This window comes from Cricetulus griseus, chromosome 9 (genome assembly GCF_003668045.3).
Source record: "Cricetulus griseus strain 17A/GY chromosome 9, alternate assembly CriGri-PICRH-1.0, whole genome shotgun sequence".
NCBI lineage: Eukaryota > Metazoa > Chordata > Mammalia > Rodentia > Cricetidae > Cricetulus > Cricetulus griseus.
Genome location: NC_048602.1, coordinates 25,194,398 through 25,207,218, shown reverse-complemented (window position 1 = coordinate 25,207,218; position 12,821 = coordinate 25,194,398). Strand labels below are relative to the sequence as shown.

The window sequence follows — 12,821 nt, the reverse complement described above, 5'->3', positions numbered from 1 at the left end:
TACAATTACCTTTTCTCAATATTTGTGAGGCACAAATGCTTGTTACCATGCTTGTTTCTCTGAAAAGAAAACCCTTGGAATTTGATTAATAAAAATGATAATTATTGCTTCATACTTCACGTTAGACTGTCAAAAAGGGAACATGGTGTAAAACCTAAAGAAATGACTTTTCCATTTTTAAAATATTCCTTGTATTTACACATCAAATTTCTACATAAGTTTTAGTATCTATATAATCTATTTCAATAATATAGAATCCCATATAACTTTAAGGATTCAGGCATTATGCCGACCCCACCCCCTGACAATGGTCAGGGTGTGCACACCGGCATTCTGGTAGATATTTAGACAGCTCAAAGGGCTCTGTGTTGCTTGGCTACATCATGCATTACGTGGCTGCATAAGGACTCTGTACGCATGTGCAAGCTAACCCCTTTAATAGAGCACCTACCACCTCTTTGTCCCTTCTTTTTCCCTTCCTTTTCCATCCCTGTTCCCAGTTACCCAACACCTATCTCTCCCTTTGCTCCCTTTCTCCAATAAACTGCACTTGGGTTTTGTTGAGTTTTGTGTTTCATTTTTCATCACCCGAAGCTGCAGCAAAACAAGAACGGTAATTACTCTCTACATATAAAATCTATATAATATTTCTATAAATATATGATCCCATATAATTACCCTATAAATCTCTAAAGTTTGCACTCTAAAGACTAAGGCCATTGAACTTGGAGTTCAAGTACACCCTCAGGTACTTAACCGGTTAGATCTCAGCTTAGGCTACATGAAACACTGTCTTTAAAAGCATTAACATTCAATTCAGTAATTCCTTGCTGTGATGGCTTGTATCTGTACTTCCAGCTCTCCAAAGAGAGAAACACAAGCATCAGGAATTCAGGGTCATTCTGAGTTATACAATGAATTCAAGACCAACTTAATCTACAAGAAACACTGTCTCAAGATACAAGCAAGCAAACATACAAAAACAATACTGAAATTCACCAATCCCACTCTAATCCAGAGAATTGAAAGAAAGGACCCAAGCAGAGTTCATAGGGTTATCCCAGTAGCCAGGAGCTGGAAACAACTGAAATGCCAAAGGATGGAAGAAAAGAATAACAAATGGGTATTCATGTAGAATATATGAACTGACATTGATCTAAATGTAACAAACCCAGCAAAAACTAACTACATAACTCTGGATAGATGGTACCTAAAATGAAGCCATAGACTCATCAGTGGGTTCACCAGAACTGAGAAGAACAGGGATTCTAGCATCAGTGTTTAGTGGACACAGTACCTTTCCTGCACGATGTAAAAATTTCAGGGTATGAGGGCTGTGATGACCCTACAGTAAAAAGACTCTACTTACATCAACTCAATTTGAATGAAACTGGCCAAGTATTGCATTTCATTTGATATATATTTTACCACAGTTCAAATACCACCAATGAGGATTAATTAATCAAAAGGTGAATGTAATCATCTGTTGGAGAGGGATTTGTCTCCTATTCATAGAATGCAGAGTGAAATTCTTAGGAAGACCTTTCAGTGCAAGTGAAACTATTGTCCTAACTCCATTAATTAGTTCAGAGATTGTTGCCAGTTTTTGATCACTCATTGATTGTTGATACCGGAGAAGAGACAGAAGTCTCATTCTTTCCTTTGGCTTCAACATTCCTCAAAGGTTGGTGTGAGTGCAGCCCGTGGTGATGCTAACCTGCCATTCTGCATCCCTCTTTGCTCAGTTTTCAATTTTCCCTCTTGTTTGGGTCTTCTGTCTGTTCCACTGATGTACATGTCTGCTTTTGTGCCAGTACCGTGCTGTCCTTTTCTCTTTTAAAGAACTTTGAAAGCTTGATATCTTTAACAGTAATCCTTCCAACACTGTTCTTTTTGCTAGGGATTCCTTTGGTAACTCAGGAACTTCTGTGCTTCTGTTTGAATTTTAATTATTTTTTCTTGTTTCTGTAAAGAGTGTTGTGGTGGTCCTTTTTTTCTTTTTTTCTCCATTTTTAATTAAAATTAGAAACAATATTGTTTTACATGTCAATCCCAGTTCCCTCTCCCTCCTCTCCTCCCCTGCCCCCACCAACTAACACCCTACCTATCCAATACCATTTCTGCTCTCCAGGGAGAGTGAGGCCTTCCATGCGGGGTCTTCAGAGTCTGCCATATCCTTTGGGATAGGTCCTAGGCCCTTCCCATGTGTCTAGGCTCAGGGAGTATCCCTCCATGTGGGATGGGCTCCCAAAGTCCATTCCTATGCTAGGGATAAGTACTGATCCACTGCAAGAGGCCCCATAGATTTCTAAGGTCTCCTCACTGACACCCACATTCAGGGGGTCTGGATCATTCCCATGCTGGTTTCCTAGCTACCAGTCTGGGGACCAAGAACTCCTCCTTGCTCAAGTCAGCTGTTTCTGTGGGTTTCACCAGCCTGGTCTGGACCCCTTTGCTCATCACTCCTCCTTCTCTGCAACTGGATTCCAGTTCAATTCAGTGTTTAGCTGTGGGTATCTGCTTCTACTTCCATCAGCTTAAGTTAGGATTGCATTGAACCTGTAACCTTATTTTGGCAGTAGGGTCATTTTCATACTTTTTTATACCATTCCATAACCATGCGATTTTAACCTTCTAGCATATTTCTCTCCCTCTTTCTTCAGAGATTTAAAATGTCACTGTTAGAGGTCTTTCAGCTCCTTGGTTAGGATTATTCCTAGAATAATAGAAGTACAGGAACACAGAAGCAATGTTTAGCAGGATGGATCAGTCGAAAGAAAGGGAAGGCCATCAATAATTATTGAAGGTGGATCTCAATATATATTCCCAGGAATGATGTCAAGAGAATACAAATGTGGCTTTATTTGATTATCTTTTACACCCTCAGGAGTTCCGGTAAGGGACCCCTATTCTGGCTAAACTGAGAATTTGCTCTGTTGGCCTGAAGGGAATTTTAGGACTGGTTTGCATGATAAAGACACAGTTTGTTTGTTTGTTTGTTTATTTGAAACAGGTTATCTCTGCATAACAGCTCCAGCTGTCCCAGAACTAGCTTTGTAGACCAGGCTGGCCTCAGACTCACAGAGATTCCCTGCCTCTGCCTCCTGAGTGCTGGGATTAAAGGTGTGCGTCACTACCATCCAGTCAATAAAAGGACACTTTTAATATATGCATGAGAGGTAACAGGAAAAAGTGCTGCTCAAAACCATATGATAGACAGAGATAAGGAAGCAAAGCGAGGGAATACGAACGCTAGGGAGTCATTTTAGTGTTTAATTTTTAGGTTTGAACTCTACAAAAGTTCTATGAACTTTTGTATGTGGTGGCCACTTACATTCAAACAACCATAGAGTCTCACTGTGAATGTTAACCTCACTTCAGGACAGGCTTCACATCCAAGAGTTCTTGGCCAATGCAAAATAAACTCATCAGCATGCGTTTATGAACTCTACAAAGTTTTATGAACTCTACAAAAGTTCTAACTTTTATGTTATCTAAGTTAACTCTCACATTGCTCATTTGAAATTTATTATGAATTGGAATTTTGTCAGGCCTTTTACAGATCCTTTTATGCTTTAATTAAAGCAGGCTCTCCATTTGATAGTTAAGAATTATTGCCTAGGACTTTGTTAGACATTCAAGATAACCCCATTTGGAGGTAGTAAATGTTTCTCAGCTCTCCAAATCCTTGCAAATTACTAATTAAAACACGTAAAGATGGCTAGAATAGCAGATGATGGATTTTCTTCAGACTTTTTCTCCCTTTAGGAAAACTTGGTGTGGTGTGTGTGTTTCTATTCTGAAAATTGCCTGTCTGTGCAAGCTAGGAAATATGTGTTTTGCATCAGTTTTTTTGGTACAATATATTTTGATCATGTTTTCCCTCCCATAATATCTTCCATATCCTCCAAACCTTATATTCTTTTTCTCAGTGTCTTTCATTAAAACAAACAAAACAATAACAATCAAGAATCGCACACACACACACACACACACATACACACACACACACACAATTCCACCAAAACAGAAATCAAAATAAACAACCAAAATATACAAATAAGACAAAAGATGACCAAAGAAAGCAAAGTTAACTAAAAAAAAACATTTATAAAAATACTGATGAGTTTATTTTGCATTGGCCAACAACTCTTGGATGTCAAGCCTGCCATGAAGTCAGTTTAATACACACACTGAGACTCTGTGGTTGTTTGAATGTAAGTGGCCACCACATGCTCTTAGCTTTGAATACTTGTTCTGCAGGGAGTGACATTATTTGAAAGGATTGGGAGGAATGGCTTTGTTGGATGAAGATGGGCTTTGGGGTTTCAAAAGTCCCTTCCAAGCCCAATGTCTCTCTCGTCTTGATGATTACAGATCCAGATGTAGAACTCTCAGTTACTGCTACAGCACCATGTCTGCCTTTATGCTGCCTTACTTCCCAACAATAAAATAATGAACTAGAATCTGGAACTATAAGCTAGCCCCAATTAAATGCTGTCTTTTAGAAGAATAACTATGGTCATGGGGTCTCTTCATAGCAACTGAACTCTAAGACAGACTTCACTAGAGAAAAGTGGTTTTTTCTTTTGCTGGAAGGTATCACTTGCATACAGCTTCTTGGTTTTTGGAATGAGAGCCCATGTCCACTTCCCCCTCTCAGTGTTAGAACCTCATTTGGCTCAGAGCTGTGTGGACTGCCATGATTTCTGTGAGTGAGTTCATATGTGCTTCAGTTTTATTGTGTCTGGAAGACACTGTTTCTTTGGAGTCACCTATCCCCTCTGAGTCTTACAATCTTTTTGTGTCCTCTTTTACATATATCCCTGAAACTTGAGCTGGTTATGGGTCTCTGTGTCAGTTCCTATGTATTACAAGAAGAAGCTTCTCTGAGTGAGGCAATTATCTATGGGTATAGCAGTAAGTCATTAGGAGTCATTTTATTGCTGTTCCTTTTGCTGAATAATAGTAAAGGATTTAGTAAAGGATTACCAGCCTCCAATCCACACTGCCAGAGAAACTAGTAAACAGGGAAGACCCTAAAAGAGACAAACATTGTCCCCTGGAGAAGGGGAAAGGGTCACCATCCCCTGAGCAAATTGAAAGCATGGGAAGAGGGGGGAGGGAGCTATGAGAATGAGAAGGGAAGAAGAGGAAGGATGCAGAGGTCATGAGGGAGCAGAAAGGTTGAGTCAGGTGTAGATTAGAAGAAAGGATATGTGATAGGTAGGGTTTTAGTTGGGGGTGGTAGGGGAGGAGGGGAGGGAGAGGGAACTGGGATTGTCATGTAAAACAATCTTGTTTCTAATTCAAATAAAAATGATAAAAAATAATATTAGATTATTTCCCAGACTCACGACCTATCTAGTCTAAGGTTCTTGACTACTTTAGTAGTGTCAGGTGTGAATTCATGTCATGATCTTAAAGCCCACCAGAAAATGATTGGTTGCTCCCATAATATTTTTGCCACCATTGTGCCTGTAGATCTCACAGGAACGTCACTTTTGTAAGTCACAGGATTTGTAGCTAGGAGATAGTGATGGTTACCTTTCTCCTCCAGGAGTGTACAGAGTACATTCCAGGACCATGAACATGAGTCAACAAGGGTAAAGGCTCTAGGTAAGGACCAGCTCAACTGCTCTGCGTTCAATGCAACGTGTTTTTTCAGAAATAGTGCCTTATCATTAGTCTGTGAACAACTCAGAGCCTTGGCAATTTCCTCAGATATTGTTTCCATGGGGCCCGTTTATAAAAGTCTCAACAAAATATAACCCATTTCTGGCACTGGAGGTTTTACTTGATAGTCTGGTTTGGGCATTATCTGGTGACTCTATTTAAATTCCTTTCTTATATGCATATATTTAAGCACCTACTTTATGCAGAGGGTCATAGAACTGCACAGCAGTGACAACTAGCATTTCACAAGTGGAACCACTAGACATTGTTGGAGAGTCCTACTTGGCAAAGCCAACTCACCGGGCATTATTGGGGGCCCCCACATGGCAAAGCCAGGGGACTGTTGACAGTGAATGACTGTTTCTGTCTGATAGAAAAGTCTAGCCCTTGCTGCATTTGTGGATTCTTTTTTACATACCCTGGAGACTGGACCCTCTTAGTCAGCTATCTGCTGTCAGCTAGGTTACCACTGCTATGCCTTTCTAAAAAGAACAGCTATATGGTTCAGCCCTTTGGTGGTGTGTTTTATATTTGCTGGGCACACATATAGCTGTGGATGATCTAGAGGATGATTCTGCTTAAGTTATACAATATTGATAAGCAGAGATAATACTAGGGTATTTTCATAACTCAGACTGACACAGGAGAATTCTCAGCTACAAAGATAGCCATTTACACATTTAGCCAAGACCTCAGCAGATTCTAAGCAGGCTGGTTGTCCCTGGAGACCAATATCTGGTTGCCCCTAGTGACAATTACACAAGGTCGTTTTTTTTCCAGGTGATGTGTACTGAGTCAAAGCCAGAGCTTGAAACAACTTTATTCTGCCTGTAGTCCCAGTCTCAGGCTCAAGGTCCAGCTTACTCATTGTTACTGATTTCTAACGTCATTTTCTGTCTGGGAACCCGAACCAACTTAGAGCTATGTGCATGGGTCATGTGACATTCCTAGCCTAGGAAAGACTACATGACTTAACTTATGTTTTGAATTTGGGCAGGGCCATGTAAAATGACCCATAATTGTCCAAAGTTTGACAGTGAAAAAAGGGACAGTGAAGAGAAGTCAGCAGAGGAGAGCAAGAGAGCAGAAGGTAGCGATGCAGGAAGGCAGAGAGAGAGATGTAGAACTCATTGAGGAGAAGCTGTTGAATTTAGCATTGGCAGGAGAGCAAGACAGATTTTTCAGAGATGTTTTTCTAGATGAAATAAAGAGAAAGTTGCCATCAGAAAGCATCTGGGCTTCTTTATGTTTCCCCTCAGATAAAAAGCCCTTGTCACATTTTTTTTACATACTCTGGTTCTGACAGGGGCTGCACCCTCATAGTCAGCAATAATTTTAATGTTAATTGTCCTCCCCAACCCCTCCTTGACTCTTCTCTCCCATCCCCCTATTTTATCCTCCTATTCTAGTTTCCCCATAACAATATATCACAGTTCCCCCTTTCTTTGGGGATCCTATCTTCCCTTCTAGTCCTTTGCTAGGTACCTGACTTCTGTGGTTATTTGGGTGTAGCACACATATCAAAGGTTTAAAAGTTAACATCTATTAGAAGAGAAAACTTTTGGGGTCTAGGGTACTTCCCTCATCATGAGGTTTTCTAGCTCCATTCATTTGCCAGCAAATTTTATAACGTCATTTATCTTAAGAGCTTAGTATTATTCCATTGTATAAGTGTACCACATTTCCATTATCCATTCTTCAGTTGGTGGACATCTAGGCCATTTCCAATTTCTGGCTATCATGAACAGAGCAGCAAAGAACTTGGGGGAGACAGTGTCTCTGTAGTAGGATGTAAAATCTTTTGGGTATATGCCCCAAAGTGACATAGCTGGATCTTGAAGGAGATCGGTTCCAGGTTTCCTGCAGAACCTCCCACCAATTTCCACAGGGGTTGAGACAGTTCCCATCATACCCACAATAAGTGTCCTTCTTTTTTCTCACATCCTCACCTGTTGGGCCACAGCCCCCACAGGGTCTTTCGGAGTTGCTTGCCAGCCAATAGCCACAGGTGCATCCTGTTTTCTAGTCCTGGCCTGGCCCCACTACACCTGGGAAAACAGTAGCTCTTCTTCCACGAGCTCTTACACCTGGGTTTTTTCCACTGTGCTGTAAGTGTATATAAGGCTGCTCTCCCCCTGGAATAAGGAAGATGAATACAGTTGGACAGACACGCTTAGCGCAAGTGGCCGGATGGCTCAGTTTTTAATTCGCCTGATACTCAGACTTAGTCATGGTAAGGGCGCCAGCATATGAAGTTGTTTGTTTCATTGATGTTGGCTGTTCTGAGTGGGGTAAGACGAAATCTCAGAGGTGTTTTAATTTGCATTTTAGCTCAGTCTTTTGTGATGCTTTTGGGATTGACTTTATCGATTTTTACTCATAGGTTTTCTTCCCTCACTGGCTCTGCAGTTAATCTGTATGTTCACGCAAAGGTGATATCCAAGTCCCTGGGTGACCAATCGCTCCTATGTGTCTTCCCAGGCAAGGCAAATAAGTTCCTTCCAGTCCAGGAACAGGTATGTGTGTTAGGTTTCCCTATGAGGACATATACATGATGGAGCTTATTCCTTTTGATACCTCCACATTTCCAGGTGGGAAGGAACAAGTGGCTCTTGCCTTTAGTGAGTTTATCATCAGGCACTCATAAAATCTCTAAGCTAGCCGGGCGTTGGTGGCTCACACCTTTAATCCCAGCACTCGGGAGGCAGAGGCAGGCGGATCTCTGTGAGTTCGAGGCCAGCCTGGTCTCCAGAGAGAGTGCCAGGATAGGCTCCATAGCTACACAGAGAAACCCTGTCTTGAAAAACCAACCAACCAACCAAAATCTCTAAGCTAAAGGCTTGGCAAGATCAGAGGAAAAGTAGCAGAAGAATGGGGTATACATTTGTGGTGGAAGGTCAGGATCAAAGGCCGATTGATAATGAATCGAACACATTTCAAAGACAAAGAAAACTCAGACAGAAAAAATGGAACTCAATATGCCTTCAATATTCCCAAACCAAACAAAATCCAAAATGTCTTTAGAGATCTCAAAGCAAGCAAGCAAGCAAACAAACGTTTCCAAAACGAAACCAAATGTCCACACCACAAAATGGTTTAAAAGCAAACAAGCTAGATATTTGATTTTTTAAGATTTATTTATTTATTATGTACACAGTTTTCTGTCTGCATGCATGTATCCTTGAAGGCCAGAGAAGGGCACCAGATCTCATTACGGATGGCTGTGAGCCACCATGTAGTTACTGGGAATTGAACTCAGGACCTCTGGAAGAGCAGACAGTGCTCTTAACCTCTGAGCCATTTCTCCAGCCTCAAACTAGGTATTTTAAAAACAAATGCTTTGAAAACATACCAATAAAAGCTTTTTTAAAAAATCAAATTAGGATCCTTGATTAACTAATTGAGAATAAACAAAATATACCTTCAGCCAAACCAAAGGAGGTCCACAGTCCTGGAATGAACTATGCAACTATCTACCCATTGAAATGACACCAGATGGCCTGGACTCAGTGAGTTCATAAAGGTACTTGGCTTCTATTCAGGTGATAACTCTGGTGAAAATGGATCATTCTCAGAGCCCAACATTGTGGCATCATAATTGTGGACACAACAACCACATCTCTCATCTTGAAAGGAAAAATGTGTTGGGAAATATGATTTTAAGGTGTGTTACTTTTGTTAATGCTGCATTTGTTTAACTCTGTGAAGTTGTGTTACTGTGCCTGTCTAAAACACTTGATGGTCTAATAAAGAGCTGAACAGCCAATAGCAAGGCAGGAGAGAGGAACAGGCAGGGCTGGCAGGCAGAGAGGATAAACACGAGGAGAAATCTGGAAGAAAAAAATGGATCAAGGAATGAGAGAGAAGGAGGAGGACTTCAGGGGCCAGCCACCCAGCTAAACAGCCAGACACGGAATAAGAAGGAAAGAAAAGGTATACATGAATAGAGAAAGATAAAAGTCCTAAGGCCGAAGACAGATGCAATAATTTAAGTTAAGAAAATCTGGCAAGAGACCCCTGAACATGGATGTCAATAAGGAGGCCTCTGAGCCTCTGGTGGTGGATTCGTATTTTTCCCTGGTGTAAGAAGGGACTTTGAGAGCCCATCCCATGTGAAGGGTTACACTCTGGCCCTGGACACATGGGGGAGGGCCCAGGCCCAGCCCAGGATGATGTGGTGGACTTTTCGGAGCCCCCAGAGCCCCCGTTGAGGGCCCTACCCTGCCTGGGGTGTGGTGGGTGGATGGGGTGGGGGTAGGTCGGGGGTGGGGAGGAGGGATGGGGGTGAGAGGAGGGAGAGGGAGAAGGGATCAACATGTGAAACAAGCTTGTTCCTAATTTGAACTAATAAAAAAAAAGAAAATCTGGCAAGAAACAAGCCAAGCAAAGGCTGGGCATTCATAGCTAAAATTTAGAACCTCAGTGTGTGCTTTATTTGGGATCTGGGTGGAGTCCCCCCCCAAAGCCAAAAGAATATAAGAGTAAAATACAAGCAGCAACCTAATCAATAGTTTATTCTGTAGCCATTTTGAGTGGCAATGGGCCAGGAATAAGTTACCTCAAATTCCATGTGCCAACAAGGAAGCAGTTTATGAAGGTTTTTAGTTTTATATAACAAAGAAAGTCATACATATATTCAAGTTTAAAATACAATGCTGGGTACATCAGAGAGACAGCTAAAGGGAAGGCTTTTATACATGCCCAAGAGGCTCTCTGATGACATTCTTAGGTTTTGAGTTGGTAGAAGTTGGTGGTTTGCTAAGTTAATAGATTCTAAAAGGTTTCAATCAAATAGTCACAAGATGGTAGTCTATTCTGTAGTAGGGCTCCAGAACTCAGTTGGCCTCCAGGCCTTTGCACAACTGACTCCATGATGGAAGTGTCATTCAGGCTGTCAAACTGAGCACATAGACAATACCACCCGCCAGAACAAAAGCAAAGGCCTAATCCATCAAAGTCCATACTTCCAGGGAAGTCTCTAAATGTGCCAATCATGCTTTTGGGATTCTGAAGTTACACTTCCAGCTAACTTTTGTTGTTAACTGAAGTGTGTCAATCAAAACATCACTTTTTTTGTATATTCCCGACATCCAGTGTAGTCACCAGACAACAAATAAAGACTTTCTATTGGCTTAAACTCATGTCCAGGCAGTCGTCCCTGGTGACTGCTCTACAAGAAGACACAGATGTGGGCAAGGAATGGCTTTTCCAGAGGGATATAGCAAGCCCAAGACAAGTTAATCAGCCTCTAGACATACAGCATTTCAGTCATTTCATAAAACTGAAATTCTAATCTATTGATCTGTCTCTGCAGACACAGCTTCTTCTCAGGAGTTCTCATCCGCAAGTGGGATGGTCGAATTTGGTTCTTGTTTTTGCTTGTTTTCTTTCTTGACAGAGTTTGCTATAGCCCAAGTTAAAGCTTGAAGTATATATGTAGCTTAAAGTGACCTTTAACTCTTTACCCACCTGCCTTTGTCTTCTGAGTGCAGGAATTACAGTTATGTGCTATTACACCAAGGGATTGCTAACTGCTGATTTGAATGGGAATTTGGATTGAGAGAGGGTCTCATATAGCTCTGGGTGACATCTGAATGTCTAAGTCAATGAAAAGAGATTTGAACTCCAAATCCAAAGCTGTAGAGCTTGAGTGCCAACATTAGAATCTTAGTTCACAACACCGTGTGTGTGTGTGTGTGTGTGTGTGTGTGTGTGTGTGTGTGTGTGTGTGTGTGTGTGTGTGTGTGTACACAGGTGTGTGGGTGCATACACGTGTGTTTATTTAGGAATAGCCAAACATGTGTCTGAGTTTTACATCTTGTTTTCTTGTTTGATAGTCTCCTATGCAGGATGAAGCACAATTATCATTTTTATTAATACCAAATCCCAAAGATTTACAGGTAAACAACAGTGACAAGATGGGAAGGTACTAAAAGAATTTTGGCACTTTCTAGAGCAGTGGTCTTAGCCTTTGGCTTGAGGCCATTTTGGGGGTTAAATGACCTTTTCACAAGGGTTGCCTAAGACCATCAGAAAACAGATATTTACATGACGATTCTCAACAGTAGAAACATCACTGTAATAAAGTCTCAATGAAAATAATTGTATGTCTTGGGGGTCACCACAACATGAAGTACTGTATTAAAGAATAACAGCATGGGAAGGGTGAGAATTACAGCTCTAGAGGGAATTCAAAACTCAGAGACCATGGCTGGACGGTTTGCTTTCTTTGTCCAAAGTGCAGAGCAGAACTGAGGGACACGAATATTGTTGAAACTGAACACGAAGGGGCTGAGTGCTGGGAAGCCCAGTGACAACAGCACAGTGGTGTTGAACAGCCAAGGGCTTGGGCTCACAGTCTGGGTTATCCAAAACGATAAGAGGGAAGCTAGAGAGTAAAAGGAGAGAAACATGCTCACCAGGATCAGGATGGTTCGTGTGGCTCTGTCCTCGTGGGAAGGCTTGGGGGAGAGGCTGTGGCTATGGATGTACTGGACTCGACGCTTGTGTTTATGCAGGACAAGGACCATGGAGCCACTGGCCCAGGCCATGATGACCAGACACACAATATCACTTAGGGATAAAATAACTCCCGTTACTAAGAAAGTCAATCTCTCATGCAGTTCTGAGGAACAGTATCTGTAGATTCCTTTAGCACTCAGGTTTTTGCTATATTTTGGACTACCTGCCTTCATAGTAACATGGAGGTTGAGCAGGAGCTGTAGCGTCCAGCAAAGGAAACAGCAGGTGCCAATATATTTTGAGGATATAATTCGAAGGCTGAGCCACGCAGAAGTATTTGGGCGAAGCTTAATCGCCTGAAAGCCACTGAGGAGGGAGGTGGTGCTGAGGGAGACCCCTCTGGCCACTCTGTTTAAGTAGAGGATAAGTTTGCATCCAGACTCCCCCAGGAAACTTGTCAACCCAAAAGTGGCCACTGTCTGGGGGATCCCTTTGGAGAAAAGAACCAGATGGTTCGATAGGACCAGCTGATTGAGAATCAAGTTTGTGGGTCTCACCGCTTGTGCAGTGAACAGTGGAAAGTTATACAGATGAAAAAGGAAGCAATTGGCTAGGATTCCAGCAGTGGTCTCAACGAGGAATGCCATTCCCCAGTTTAAGCTAATGGAAACCCATGCCTCCAT

General features: G+C 41.8%; 1 protein-coding gene across 1 annotated transcript; it reads right to left on the bottom strand.

Moving 5' to 3' along the window:
* Positions 1-11,867: 11,867 nt before the first annotated feature.
* On the bottom strand, positions 11,868-12,821 carry LOC100765853 (vomeronasal type-1 receptor 1-like). The gene has a single exon (XM_027431170.1). It carries the CDS (start codon positions 12,819-12,821, stop codon positions 11,868-11,870), a length of 954 nt encoding a protein of 317 aa, XP_027286971.1.